The 15,789-nt window shown below is 36.2% G+C and overlaps 1 protein-coding gene across 1 annotated transcript; it reads right to left on the reverse strand.

Moving 5' to 3' along the window:
• Nucleotides 1-453: 453 nt before the first annotated feature.
• Nucleotides 454-13,517, reverse strand: LOC107136036 (OX-2 membrane glycoprotein-like). The gene is made up of 4 exons (XM_048803846.1): nt 13,404-13,517; nt 9,111-9,449; nt 8,128-8,427; nt 454-563 (listed from the first exon to the last, which is right to left on the reverse strand). Exons 1-4 carry the CDS (start codon nt 13,465-13,467, stop codon nt 454-456), a joined length of 813 nt encoding a protein of 270 aa, XP_048659803.1. The 5' UTR covers nt 13,468-13,517.
• Between the last annotated feature and the right edge of the window lie 2,272 nt (nt 13,518-15,789).

The following is a 15,789-nucleotide window of genomic DNA, read 5'->3' on the forward strand; positions in this document are numbered from 1 at the left end:
TGCACAGCAATACAGAGGCCTCAGGAAGTATTTGTTGGATTACCGAATGGATATTTTATTATATTAGTCTTGTAAAAATAAGATCACTTTCAGCTCATTATGGCTTAGTCAGACTTATTTGGGGCTCCCAGTCTCAGTCTTTTCTACTACACAGTGGACTCCCTCCCACCAGTTGTCTAGGGTCCATATGCAGTCTCCTATAAAAATCTCAATAAAAAATCTTAAACTCAATTTACTACAAGCATAAGTGGTTACACCTTTATGGCAATCCTAAGTAAAGTATCATTTTGACAAAGACACACCCCTGATAATGGGAAGAACCAAGCATATGGAAGAGTTTTCATTCCTCTTTTCATGATGGATTTTGCCAGATCCCTTGGAATTATTGCAAAAATATTTAAAACTAATCTTGTTTTAACAACTTTCTTTATCACAAACATATAGTAATATGACTTACTTTTTCTTTCTCCAAACAAAATAGAGAATGAGGAGGAGTGCGCTAAGAAAAACACAAACGAAGATCATCGAAACTATATATATGCAAGTAGAAGAACAAGTAGCACCTGAAAGAAAAACCAGAAACATGTTCTTCATGACCATACTTTTTTTCCTCTACAGTGTACTGCATCCTGGTACCTTTAATTTGCAATATTCCTTTTTTTATTATTAATTTTATTGGTTTATCATAATTACATGTGCTGAATTCATTGTGATATGTTTGTATGTACAAATAATTTGGTTAATTTCATTCCTCAATGCCTCTTCTCTCCTTCCCCCTTTCCCTTTTTCTTCCTTCTCTTCTTTTGATTCTTACTGCTTCACTGACATTCAAATTTATTCTTTACAAGAATGTGCCATATTCCAATTTATAAAAAAATATAGTAAAATATACTCAAACTGGTACATATTCTTCAAAATAAGACATGTGATATTTAATATAATCCTATTGATCTCAAAAAGGAGAAAAAAATTACATAACCACTTAAATATTCATCATAGAAAAATGATTAAGCAAAATATAGTATACTGGATGACTACATTACCAAAATGAAATTTAGAGTCTGTAATAACATCAGAAAATGAATTTCTAATAATAACAAATATTTAAGATTAACATATAAAAAACTGTAAGAAGCTTTTTACAAGGATTATTTACATTAACTGGTAGGTACAGTTATTAGGTACAGATGGGGAAATGCAGTGTCTGTAGTTAAGAGAATCACTTAAATACACAGTGATTAAGTGGCAAAATTGGGAAACAAGTTCAGTTCCAACTCCAGAAGATGAACTCTTGGGAAAACAAAAAACAAACTGCAAGGTTTTGAGCATCAACACTTTTAAAAATAGGGTTTTTTTGACCCTAGTGTTCCCAAATCATATGATAGATACCTCTTCTTTCTATGTTGCCTTTGAATATAATTCCTACTTCTTTTAATATAATTTAAAATTAACAAAAGGCCATTCTTAAGGATTAACAATGATTGTTCTTAGATAAAATAGAAAATTGAACTTGTGTTTTATGTTGGCCCCTAAGAAAATTTGAAGTTATGTTAAATGCATGAAATATTGTGAGTTTTATATTCTTAAGTCTTGTCAGGGTAGGGGTTTATTTGTTTATTTGTTGGTCTTGTCCTTTTTAAAATTCTCCTAAATATAAATATTAATCCTATAGTAAACTTTCACCCCTGTTTAATTTGCTGGTTTGAATTTTCTATTACCAATGAAGGAAAAGAGAGCCTTGTCACTAGTTTCTTCTTCCCTAAATACTGTTAGAAAAGCACCTGTGTTTTAGTTGAATAACTTTGGCCATTTACTTTTGAGTGCTCGGCCATTGTTTTGTGTGAGCTTCTGTTTTTACTGATGTTCTTATTCAATGAGATACTACATACCCATTCTAAATGGTCAGAGGAGACTGAACCTGAAGACCCAAATGTGAACATAAATCTCTAAAGTCAACAACAAGGAAGCAAAGGGGAGCTAGGCATGGTGGCACACGCCAGTAATCCCAGTGGCTCCGGAAGCTGAGAAAGGAGGATCGCCAGTTCAAAGCCAGCCTCAGCAAAAGTAAGACTCTAAGCAACTCAGTGAGACCCTGTCTCTAAATAAAATACAAAATAGGGCTGGGGATGTGGCTCAGTGGTCAAGTGCCTCTGAGTTCAATTCCCAGGAAGCCTACGCGTGATGGTGCACACCTGTAATCCCAGCAGCTTGGGAGGCTGAGGTAGGAGGATTGTGAATTCAAAGCCAACCTCAGCAATTTAGCAAAGCACTAAGCAACTCAATGAGGCCCTGTCTCTAAGTAAAATACAAAAATAGGTCTGGGGATGTGACCCAGTGGTCAAGTGTCCCTGGGTTCAGTTCCTGGTATTGAGAGGAAAAAAACAAAACACAACAAACAAACAACCCCCCCCACACACACACACACACACAATATATATATATTCAATGAGATAGTACATACGTCACAAAAGTAAGCAAGAATAATGCTTTTATAAATTCACATTACTTCTTACAGACTTTGTACCTTAGTAAGAAGTAAACTTAACCATAAGTTAACCAAACTAGCCAATAGATTGATGGGAGATAAGATGGGGAGATTTACCAGGAAAAAGAAACTAATTAATTTCAGCTTCGAGAGACAGATAAGCAAAAATATTTATTGAGACTTAATTAAAATTATAGTGATAAAAGTAAAAGATTTAAATTCAAAACAACAAAAATACTGCAGAGGAACTTCCAGTGATAAGAAATTATGAAGAATCAAACATAGCAGATGTAAAGAAGACAAAGCAATGAGCTATGAAGGTACAAGATAAAAGAGGCTGCAGCCTTGGGGAGGTACAAAGCAGACAACACACGAAGAAAAAGCCTTGAAAAAGCAGAAGATGACTCAGGGGGGGTAACAAAATTTATAGTTAAAATCACCTACTTTATATTCCAAAGTGCAACGCTGGACAGCCAAGATGCTTACAACCCAGCCAAAATAAAAATGGAGGAGTAGGCGTGACTTATTGAACTCACTTCAAATAACTAAGGGCTATTTAGTTCAGGGCTCCAGAATGAAGGCCTTTACACTCTGATTTTCAGGGTCTCCTATCTACACTCAAAAGTTCACCCCACCAAAAACTGTAGCCTTTTATAAACCTCCAATAAAGAAAGCTTCATCCAAGTGAGGCGGCTAAGTAAAAGAAACATAATGTTAAAATGGTAGGGGTGGAGGTAAGGGAAGACAATTAAAGAAACAGAAGTTAAATATACTCTTTACAAATTATTATTCCCAGATATATTTGATATTACTTTCTTAAAGTCTATAAAAAATAGACAATTTTCATTTTAAATCCCCAAAGCAATTCTAAATTAAAAACCTGATTTGTCCAAAAAAGGAAAAATTCAATGAATCAGTTTGAAGATAATTTTGAGAAAACCTTCCAGCTAACATGAAAAAGAGAAAAAAAAGATACGAAAATTCGAAAAAAAAAATCGAATCCAAATATTTCAATGCTTATTTACTCAGAGGTTTATACAAAAAGAATCAGTTAGATGAACAGGCAGGAAATTATCAGAGAAATGAGAAAATGCTCAGAATTGAAATATTTTAGATTAAATGAATGCAGCACATGTATTCACATGGAAGGATAAAATGAATAAACAAACAAAACAAAACATGGCACTAGGATTGTTTTAATCAGTTTTTTCATTGCTGTGACCAAAAGATCTGACAAGAACAATTAAAGAAGGAAAAGTTTATTTGGAGGCTCACAGTTTCAGAGGTCACAGTCCGTGGATGGATAACTCCATTCTCCGGGACTCAAGGTGAAGTAGAACATCATGGTGGAAGGGTGTGGAGGAGGAAAGCATCTGAGAACATGGGACCGGAATGCGGAGAGAGCTCTGCTCAAGAAGGATATAAATATAAACCCCAAAGCCACACCCCTAGGGACCCACCTTCTCCAGCCACACCCCAATTACCTACCGTGAGTGCCCAGTTAATTCCTGTCAGAGGATTAATACACTTATTAGGTTAAGGCTCTCACAACCCAATCATTTTCTCTGTAAGCTTTCTTGGATTGTCTCACACATCAGCTTTTGGGGGACATCTCATCTCCAAACCACAACAAAAATAAAGAAGAAAAGAATATGGAGTAGTATATGCTATTGCAATTAGCAGATTGACATGTGACTTCTCGTCAGGACCAATGGACGATTCAGGCAGAAGGATGGTTAACATAAACTATAGAATATGTGTGTTAGTCAGCCTTCCATTGCTGTGACCCAACAAGAACAAGCTGGAGGATGAAAAGCTTATTTTGGCTCATGCCTTCAAAGGTTTATTCCCTGATCTGTCAAGTCCATTGCTCTGGGCCCAAGACGAGGCAGAACATCATAACAAGAGAGGGTGGTGAAGTAGCACTGCTCACCTCATGATGGCCAGGAAGGACAGAGGGAGAATATGAATATGTGCATGACTATGGCACTGGGGACATGCCCCCAGTGACCCACCTTTTCCAATCATGCCCCATCTCTGAATATTCCTGAGTTAACACAGGAGCTTTTGGGTGACACTTGTATCCAAATCTTGTTCTGTAGTGCTTATCCAAACATAAAGGGATTCCCAAAATAGAGCAAAATGTTAGGAGTATCATTTCTACCTTCCTTCACAAAAAAAAAAAAAAAAGAGGATGGAAATTCTGGTTAGCAGGTAAGTCAGGATCTCTTCATCATTTCTGTAGAGAATATCTAAGGCAATGTGATAAGGGTTGAAAATGATGCTGTCTTATACTTCTGGGAAAGTGGGTTCAAAGCACAGCAATTCCTGAACATTTTGACAAGGGCCCCATGGGCAACAAAGCTATGGAAATGCAGTTGTAACAGAAGAAAAGATGCTTATCAGTATGAAATTGGGTAATATAGGCAGGTTTTAATTCTAGCAATGACCTAATTAGTTTGAGGCTAACCCTCCCACTGAAGACATTAAGAAAATATGGACAAATTACTTTAAAAATGTTCTGAAACATCAAAGGGTTACCAGATCATTAAGAATTTATAGACCTAGTAAAAGGAGAAAGCCAAGAGAGGGAGTGTCTCATTTTAAGATATGTTTTTACTCAGTAGAAGCACAAATTTTTAAAGTGAAAGCCAAAGCTGAGATACTGAAAAGCTGAGCAGAAAAGTCAGCAATAAAGCCTGGAATTAAAAGTCTACCAAGGCAAAGGGTCCTGGTAGGACTTGAGGCTTAAAATTCCAAAGAGTTAAACTCCAGTAGAAAAGATGAACCAGAGCCAGGCACACACCTCTAATCCCAGCAGCTTGGGAGGCTGAGGAAGGAGGATGGCAAGTTCAAAACCAGTCTCAGCAACTTAGTGAGACCCAAAGCAATTTAGCAAGACTTCATCTCAAAATAAAAAAGGACTGAGGATGTGGCTCAGTGGTTAAGTAACCCAAGTTCAATCCCTAGTACCCAAAACAAACAAACAAAAAAGCAAAAACAACAAAATCAAAAAAGAATGGACCAGAAAGAGACTCCACTTTTCAAGGAGCGAAGAGTATAGACTATTTCAAGTCATCTAATCCCTAATTGTATTAAGGCAATCTATCCCTAATAAGCACCTACAGAAAGCAAAAGTAAATGCTTTCTGAGAGAAGATAAAATCATACATCACAAAAGACCACAAATATGATTACATTTACATGAAAATGTACAGATGTATAGATATATAAATCAAATTAGTTTTTCCCAGGGCTGGGGATATGAGCATTTGGGAATTTAGGTTAAAGAGTATAAAGTACTTCAATAACATACCCCTTCACCTCCACTGCTATGGCTATAATTTCTTTTAAAATTGAGAGAATAAAAAGCATTAGAAAGATTGTGAAGAAATTCAAACATTCGTGTATTGCTATTAGGAACTTAAAATGGTTCAACCACTGTGGAAAACAGTTTAGTAGTTCCTCAAAAAGGTCAATATCATATTACCATGTGAACCACCAATTTACTTTTGGGTATATTCCCAAGAGAATTGGAAACATGCACATGCAAAAACTTTTACACAAATATTCATAGCAAAATCATTTGCCATAACAAAAAATGAAAATAACTCAGATATTTATAAACTGATGGATGGGTAAACAAAATGTGGAACATTTATAGAAAAGGATATTTTCTCCCATATTAAGAAATCAAAAGGCTGGAGATATAGATAGCTCAGTTGGTAGAGTGCTTGCCTTGCATGCACAAGGCCCTGGGTTCAATACCCAGCACCACAAAAAAAAAAAAAAGAAAGAAAGAAAGAAAAAAGAAATCAAGGGTTTTGGACAACCACAAGCAGAATAAGAATACTACATTAGGGCACATGATAATAAAACTGGTAAGCAACAAACACCAGGAGAAAATCTTACACATAGCCAGAGCTGGGGATGGGAAAGATACTTTTCTTTCTAAAGACTAAGCAACAAGACAAAGAAATGTCTTTTCAACAGTAATCATGGTAATAGAAAGTCAATAAAATGACATATTTGACATTGTCAAATTAATGCAAAAAAATCTGTCAAATTGGAATCACAAATTTTGTGAAAATGTTCTTCAAAAGTAAAGACATATTCTTTAATCAAAAATATTGAGAAAATTGGTCCCAGGTAAGCCTCTACTAAAGGAAAGCAATAGAGAAATTCTCCACGTAGAGGAAAAATTATTTCAGAGAAAAGCATGAAAAATGGGCAAGGAAATGAATAGCAACAGAGAGGGTAAATCTAAATGAATAGTACAACAAATAACAGTCATAGCAATGATAATATGCTATGATATATAAGCATAAAGAATGCCCAAAAATATTGGCACAAGGAATGGGAGTTAATATAAACTCATTGCACTGTTGGGAAGTGATTACTAAAGTATTAAATTTTTTAGACCTTAATTAGTCATGATGTATGTTATAATTTCCAAGTCAATCACTAAAATAATGTAATCTGTAAACCAATATATGGGGGAAAGGAAATATAGATAAATCATTAACCAAAAGAAATTAGTAAAAAAAGAGAGACAGGAACAGGTGAGCTAACAGAAAATGATAGGAGTGTGGTAGATTAAACCCTTAAATTGTCAGTATGTACCATAAATATTTAGAGACTAAAGGTGAGATAACAGAAAATAAATGGTAAAGTGGTAGAATAAAACCTCAGATTATCAGTATGCAGAGTAAATATTTGGAGAAATTCTAATTTTAAAAGATTATTGGGTAGAATATAAAGACATTATTCACATACTATTTCTTGAGCTCTTTAAAAATTATCCCATTCCTATTAACCCTGTTTAATTATGGTTATAGAACTGAGTGAGCACCCACACCCAAGCTAAGGAAACAAGATGAGATAGTCGTCACCGAGCACAAATGTGGGCCCAGATTTGCCAGAACTTTCCATTTTAGAGAAAAGATGAAACCCATAATATTCACCTGAAATTTATGGATCTTTAAATGTTGACAAATAATTTAAACTGTTTAAAAAGAAACACTTTGGGGCTAACCTATTTAAGGCTTCTAGTTTGAGAATGATGTTGTATATAAATTTTTATTTCATTAAAACCTTAACATACTAATTACAAATAATTACTTTTTTTACTCCTTAAAGCCTTCTTTCTGGGAGTCCATCAACAATACTTTGTTATTTTACTTTGGTAAAAGAATAAATGGTTTATACCTAGTCATAATAAAAAAAAATTATGGTTATAAATACAGTTGGCAGAGCTTGAAGGGAAAGAAGGCAGAAAGAAATGGACAGCAAAGAGAGACTTTTTGTGGAGTATGAAACAAGAAACAGGCTTAACCATAAAGGTTGCAGAGGAAGGGAAAGGGCAGAGGAAAAGTTGAAGGTAGAGTAAATAAGCCCAAAGTGATTGAGGTAGAAATTGGGTAGAAGACATATCAAGATCAATTTCAAAATCTTCTATTTAAAAACAGCTGCCCCAGGGAGCAGGTGAGCAGGTTTATGAGGCTGTCTTCATTATTTCAGTCTTTTAACTATGCATGTGTATGACTTTTTTTTTTTCAAAGTACATGACTTAACAAACACCTATGAAAGTGAATTTTAAGGGAAGATAAATATTTCCCCTCTCTGGGCTTCACTGCTACTTACATTCTTGTTTTTCTGGCAGAGAAACAATCTTCTCTTCATTCCTTAGAGGGTGATCCATGTGCACAATCAGGTGTTGGAGTCCTAGGGACCTCACAGTTTCCATAGAGATGGTGTACATTTTAGTGACCGTTATGGTACCATTGGGGTTCTGAGCAAGGTACTCCTCAGGTGGACAATTCAGGATCCGTGAGGGGAAAAGAGAAATTCGAGGTGCAGGTTTTCCCACGGCTGAATAATTAAAGCTAAGAAAACCTTCAGAGTCAGGACTGAATCGGGGTTCCGATGTTAATTCAGTTACAGCTGAGGCAGAAAGAGAAACACAATTAAGTATGAAAATATACCATACCAGATTCCTATGCTGTTAAAACTTGGCCTCCCCAAATTTTTATATGATCCCAAAATGTTGAGAAGAGCCCTCTCAGATACCTTTCCTTGCATTTAAAAAAAACAAACAACAACCTCATAGTATCATTTCCTATACCCACAGCCCCTCCAAGGTGAGAGGAACAACTGGTGTCTCAACTTTCATCCAGCCTAAAAGTTACATTTATCACAATATAGTAAGGTGACTGTGTCGCACTGCCACAAGCCATGAGACATTTTGTTTATTTGAAGACTGGAAACTCCTTATTCTCTTAATCCTCATCATTCTTTCTCTTACCCTAAAGTCTTTTTCTTTTCCTCACTTTTCTCAACTCTCCAGCTGAATGAAGGGATGCTTCACAGATGAAAGCCAGTGCAGGGTAAAGAAGTTAGAGGACAGGGGAGAAGGTCCTGCACTGTGTGAACATGGGCAGTCACTTGATCGTTACTGGCTTTCCCCCAACCCCTTTTTTTAATCCCTTACATATAGTAAATGACTTGGCTGGGATGCTCTCTATCAGTCCTTCATCCTCTAACATTCTCTGAATGCCAACCTTAAAATACCACAAGCCCATGATTTCTGCCTCAGTACTCTGACCCCACAGAAAACATTTAAATACTTAAGATGTTCAGGCAGACTTTTCCTCCATGACTTCCATGAGGAAACACGTTAAAGACACATTTGTAGCAGGCTTCGTCGTCAAATGTTACTTCATTGATTGTCAGGAAGGAGCAATTGGGTTCAATGATCTTGCAGTGCAGCCTGTCTATGTATGGTGGAAGAATCTTTTCTCCGTATTTACTGCTGTAAGTGCCAATATTTTGTGGTAGAGAGTCTTGGATCTTCTGCCAGGTGATTTGCACGACATTTGCTGGAGTTGTCAAATTGCAGAAAATGGTCACACTTGCTCCTAATACAGCTGTTTCATTACTGTTATGCTTTATTTTATGTAAGGAATCTGAAAATAAAGTTCAAAATTAAGAAAAATGTGCTTTTATGCTAATGCATATCATAGCACTTACCTCTCTATCTTTTAATTATCATTTATTTATCTGTCTTGCTCACTAGAAAATAAACTCTTCTATATTGAATATCTAGTTCTAAAATTATTTCTGGCATATATTACCTAATCAATTCATATTTATTGAGTACAAAAGTTGAAACACAAATTAAGCAACATGAGTATTGTTAGCTTTTAAAAATGCTTTTTAGTTAAAGTAGATCACAAGGTAAGAATGCTACTAACTGATCTATACTAAAGGTGAGGTGTTATGGGCATAGAATTCATAGAGCAAATAAAACCTTTAGACCTTCAAAAGCACTGATTTCCTTAATCTTCTGCTACAATAGAAGACTGGCAGGAGGCCACAGTTTCTCTGTTGGTTGAACAAAAAAAATTTAATAATTTTCCTGATATGTAGAAAAGGGCATCTGATTATGTATTCTCTAATAGAAAGTTAAGTAAAATGTTATTTTGCTTCTGTAAAGACTTTGGAAAATTTTTATATTAAGTGATATGTGTGTGTGTATGTGTGTGTGTGTGTGTGTTTGAATGTGTTTTCTAAGTGTCACAATCTGCAAACCTAAATAAAAACTAGAATCATAAAATGTCATAGCTAGGTAGGATGGAGTACTCTGTGGGATATTAACACTCTCTGAGAACAACTAGGAAAGTTGAATTAATTACATAACAATATACTTAAGAGCATCAGACAACGGCAAAACCAAGAAAAACTAGAGGGAATAAAATTTCAGGAAGAGAGAATATCTCAGAGGTGAGTAATCTGGGGTTGTCAGTTCTCTGTAGGTAAGAAACTAGAAATCAGGGAATAGAGAGGTGTTTGTTTGTTTTGTTTTTTAAAACCCAGAGCTAGAGTGTATTTCATTTAATGAGATGTCTGCCCAATAACATCGCTCCGCCCCACACCCCTGGGTACAGTGATTGAAATCAGGGTGCTTAACCACTGAGCAACTTTCCTGGCCCTTTTAATTTTTTATTTTGAGACAAGGTCTCACAAAGCTGCTTAGGGCCCCACTAAGTTGCTGAGGCTGGCCTTGAACTTGTGATAGTCCTGCCTCAACTTCCTGAGTCCCTGGGATTTTAGGTATGTGCCGCCATGCTTGGCATGTTACACAATTCTTTTAATATGTGGTGTTACAGTTTGGATCTTAGATGTTGCTGATAAACAGGCATTTATCCCTAAATGTGCTGCAGTGCTATTGGGAAGTAATGCAATCTTTAGGAGGTGGAACATAGTGCAAGAAACTAGGTCATTAGGCCAGGCCCTTGAAATGGATGTTGAAATCCCTATAGCTCCTTTTTCTCTTTTATTTCCTGTTGTGCCCTAAGGTGAGTAGCTTCTTTTGCCAAACATCCCCTCCTCAAAATAGTCATGGTCATCAAAAACAAGGAAACTCTGAGAAATTCCTATAGCTAATGGGGGCATAAGGAGATATGACAGGGTTGTGTAATGTGATACCTTGGATGGGATCCAGGCACAGAAAACACATTGAATACAAACTAAAGTAACATAAATTTACTACGGATGTTAGTTATGGTCAATGTATCAGATTTGGTTTATTAATTTTAACAAATGTTATCATACTAATATGTGATGTTAATAACAGGAAAATCTAGTCATGGGAGTTACTGAAACTGTCTACTAGCTTCTCAATTTTTCTATAAGCCTAAAACTTTCTAAAAAAAATAAGCCATTTTAAAGAATCATTGTATCTCTATATATGCACACTAAGCAAGTAGAAAATATACACTTGAGAATAGTACTTACAATAGTTCACCCTCCTAATGAAAAGAAAATCTAGAAATAAACAAAATGGAAGATATATAAAACCTCTCTACTTAAATCTATAAAAGACTTCTTAGAAACAAAGAAGATATATATAAATTTAGAAATATACCATATTCAGATAGAAAAAAAATTAAATGTCAATCCTCCCCAAGTTAAATTTGAAACTCAGTGGAAATTTAATCAAAATGCAAGTAGTTTTTAATTTTTTTTAAATTCTTGAATTAAGGAGTTGATTCTAAAAAGCCAATACAATAAACTGAAGACTTACTATCTAGATGAAAAGCTAAAGTAATGTCATGTTGCATAAAAAGATGATCTTCCCAATAAATGCTGTGTCCATGGGACATCTGTATGGACAAATTATAGATTGGCCACCACCTAAGACCAGAGACAAAAAAAAATCTATTTAAAATGCACTGAAAATCTAAATGTGAGAGATAAAACACAGTTTTTAGAATATTGTATAACATCTATATGACTGTGGTAGCCAATGATTTCTCTCTCTCTCTCTCTCTCTCTCTCTCTTTTATTTATTTATTTATTTTTTTGATAATGAGGATTGGACCCACCACTGAGCCACATGCCCAGCCCTTTTTTTATCTATTATTTTGAGACAGGGACTTGCTAAGTTGCTTAGGGCCTTGCAAAGTTGTTGAAGCTAACTTTGAACTTTCCATCCTCCTGCTTCAGCCTTCCAAGCCATTGGGATTACAGGTCAGTGCCACTGTACCCAGTGCCATTGATTTTTTAAATAGGGAATACATTGTTATTTAGTGTCTTATTCCTTTCTTGGTGATATGAAGTAATAAATGAAAAGCTAGCTTATCCTAGGATTGAATAACTTCAATTCACCAAAAGATACGTCTTCAAAAGTAAGGAGGCAACCCATGGAGTGAGAAAATATATTTTCCATATGTGTACATGACAAAGATTTATACCCTAATGTATATATATTTCCACAAATCAACAAATCAATGGAAAACTGAACAAAATATTTGAATACACACATCACACACAAAATAGAGTATTTAAATGGCCAATAAATGTATTTAAGTTGCTCAACTTTGTCATCAGGAATACACTAATTAAAATGAGGACTATACAAGCACTCCTATAATCAGCCAATCTACTTCTAACTACATGCCTAATAGAAGTACATGTATAGATTTTCCAAAAACATAAACAGAGATGTTCAAAGGAGCATTCCTTGCTAAGCACCTTCTGTACCACTATACTAAATCTTGGTCACAATGAGCTGTGCATTTTAGGTGCTGAAGTATATTAGGGGAATAGAACAGAAAGAACAGGACATGCTGATTTCTTCTATGTCACCACCCATTGGCCTCAGCTTCTGTCATCCATCATTCAACTTTGAATTCAACGGAATTCAAATATCTAATTGAATTCAAACGATACCTCCCCCAGGGGAAAAAAAAAAAAACTCCTTAACTAGAAGTTACTGTTTTTCTTTGATCTTGAAATCACTGTGATTTAAAAAAAAAAAAAATCTCCTGAATTCTTAAAGAACACTGGTTATTGCTTTTATCATGAACCAAATGGATTTAGAAGAATTCAGGTTAAATATCTTTAATTAAATAATTTTAAATGACTAAAAATAATAGGACCGAATACTTGTTAATTCTTAAAGCTCGTAAGGATAGACAAACCCACAAAGGAAAAGATTTACAGACTTGATAGTATCAAAAAGGTCTTCATGAACAAGAAGAGACACAGAACAAGTCAGACTCAAAACTAAAAGGCAGATATGCTGCTTCAATATATTCACAAGGACTCCTACAAAGCAAAGCAAGTTTGCCAAGAGTTCATATGCTTCTGGTTGGTTTATAACCTCCAGTTTGAGTTACTCAGATACTCCTCTGATGCAGAAAGACTCTTCATTCTTACCTTTCTTGCATTCTGTTGAATAACTCATTGTTTCAAACATACTCAGTTTAAACAACTTGCTAGCTACATGATTAAATAGCCACATGATACAGACACAAACATACCACCTTGTTTACCTCACTGTATAAAAGTAAATAGGCATTTTTTAAACTATTGATTCCAGCCAAACATGTTTGAAAGAAAAACTGTAGAGTTACCTGATTGTTGTGCACAGATGGGAAGAATCAAGAGGTGGGGGACAAGATGGAGTGGGAAACCCATGGAATTTGTTGATGAGAACTTTCACTATTGATGCATTTTCTTATCCTACCTCCAGCACTGTGAACCGATAGTGAATGTGCACCATTCACTACCTCCAACTTTTCCCGCCACAGGCCTGTTACTCATTAAGTCTGTAAACTGTTGTTTTTCAACTTCCTGGTCTGCCTAGCCACCAGTTCTTTTCAGGTACTTAGATCTATAAAAACATTTTTCTAAATATCTGTCTGCTGTTTGTAGCTGATTTATTCACAGGCTCCTTTTCTACTGATTTGCAAGAAAATTTAATTAGCACTCCTTTTGAGGGTGTCATTAAGCCTTTCCTAATATTAATGTCCTGTTATCCATGCACATGACAAATATCGAGCTCATTTATCCACAGTGAGTGAGATCAAGGAATAAGACTGCTTTGGGTGCCTCCTGCCGCAGGGCAGAGCCCTGCTGAAAAGCTGAGGCAGACCTGAAGGCCCCCCTTATCCCAGTTCTTGCTGTCATGCCAGAAAGATTTCAGACATGTCACTCATAGTAACAGGCATGCGCTTATTAGAATGGAAAGGAAAAGGGAAAGGGGGATGTTCTCAAGGCAGACAGTGGGTCCTCTCAGGGAAGAGAACAGTGTGCTTCTCCAGCCCTCCAGAGTTATTGGGGGTTCCAGGGAAGTCTCCAGAGAGCACAACCCAGGTCCACCTTTTGACTTTTGACTCCCGGCATAAGAACTGCAGACTACCTACAAGAGGGGGTGGTATAGTACTCACAGAGAGGAAGTTTTGAAGGAAATTGAGTCCCCCCTGTTTTTGCCTCAATTTCCTGCCGCCTTAATCAGTTTATTACTCTTTGAGAAGAATTCAGCAAGCATTTTTAGTGAGGGTCTTAATGTTTTGGTTGTCAGGGTGATTGGGGGTTGTGACATGGCTTCAATGATAAGGGAGGGTCCAGGCTACCTGGTGGAGTATGATCTTGAAACAATGGATTTTCTTAGGGGATACAATTATGACCGGGACAGGTTTAACACACAGGTGCTATAACCTTCCAGGTGTGATCTGTGAGATAAGGTTCCGTGTGGTTTTCAGTCACCCTTCATTGTCCTTTCTCTGCTCCCTCATTCATGGTTGACTAGCTTCCTAAAACCTAGGAAAGTTTGTTGTTCAGGGCAGTGAGACAGGATGTACTCATACACTGCTGGTGGGACTGCAAATTGGTGCAACCACTCTGGAAAGCAGTATGGAGATTCCTCAGAAAACTTGAAGTGGATGGACCATTTGACCCAGCTATCCCACTCCTTGGCACATACTCAAAGGACTTAAAATCGACATACTACAGTGATGCAGCCACATCAATGTTTATAGCAGCTTAATTTATAATAGCTGAGCTATGGAACCAACCTAGGTGCCCTTCAACAGATGAATGGATAAAGAAAATGTGATACACACACACACACACACACACACACACGATGGAATATTACTGATCTATGAATGAAATTAAAAATTGTCAGGAAATGGATGGAACTGAAGGCTATCATGCTAAGTGAAATAAGCCAATCCCTCAAAACCAAAGGTCAAATATTCTCTTTTATATGCGGATCTAATACATACACATATAAAAGAGAATATTTGAGGTGGGGGTAGGGAAAAATAGAAGTTCTTAGGATTAGACAAAGGAGAAAAAAAGGAAGGGAGGGGAGATGGGAATAGGAAAGACAGTGAAATAAATCAGACATAACTTTCCTATGTTCATATAGGAATACATGATCAGTGTACATTATGTACAACCATAAGGATGGGAAGTTATACTCCACACATGTATAACATGTTACAATATGCTCTACTGGCATAGATATCTAAAAAGAATAAAAAAGAAAAAGAAAAAAACATAAAGACTCTAAAGAATGTGATAACAAAGGAAATGGAGAGGGGAAAACTAGCCAGTTCCTTTGTCTCCAATCTTTAAGTGAAGATCAAAGCAAAGCAACTTTGGTTATAAAATAAAAGAACATACTCATAAAACATCTGAAGAAATCCATCTGTACAGCGAGCATGCAATCTGTCTGTACATTCCCCCTGCCTTCCGGAGCATCTCTGCCCTCCATATCGTTCCACTCTGCAGCTGCCCAGGACGACATGAATAAAAAAATGTCCAAACCCTCTCTGTTGAGTCATCCAAGTTCTTTCTCTGGGATTGAAAAAGAGTACAGTGAGGCTTCCCAGCCCTGGGGTTGAACAACTGTTTTCGAAAGATATATGCCAAGCCTCTGAAAAATATTCTTCTTGCCATCTTCCCCCAAAGAACTGGAGTAGAAAAATTAAAAATTTTTATATCCTATAT

Source organism: Marmota marmota, unplaced genomic scaffold (genome assembly GCF_001458135.2).
Source record: "Marmota marmota marmota unplaced genomic scaffold, marMar, whole genome shotgun sequence".
Lineage (NCBI taxonomy): Eukaryota > Metazoa > Chordata > Mammalia > Rodentia > Sciuridae > Marmota > Marmota marmota.

Excerpts from the sequence above, each read along its gene's own strand:
- LOC107136036 (XM_048803846.1), bottom strand. The coding sequence starts at position 13,467 with ATGGGTTTCCCACTCCATCTTGTCCCCCACCTCTTGATTCTTCCCATC. Across the intron at positions 9,450-13,403 it reads CATCTGTGCACAACAATCAG|ATTCCTTACATAAAATAAAG; the intron begins GTAACTCTACAG and ends CTTTATTTTCAG. Across the intron at positions 8,428-9,110 it reads AGTCTGCCTGAACATCTTAA|CTGTAACTGAATTAACATCG; the intron begins GTATTTAAATGT and ends TTTCTGCCTCAG.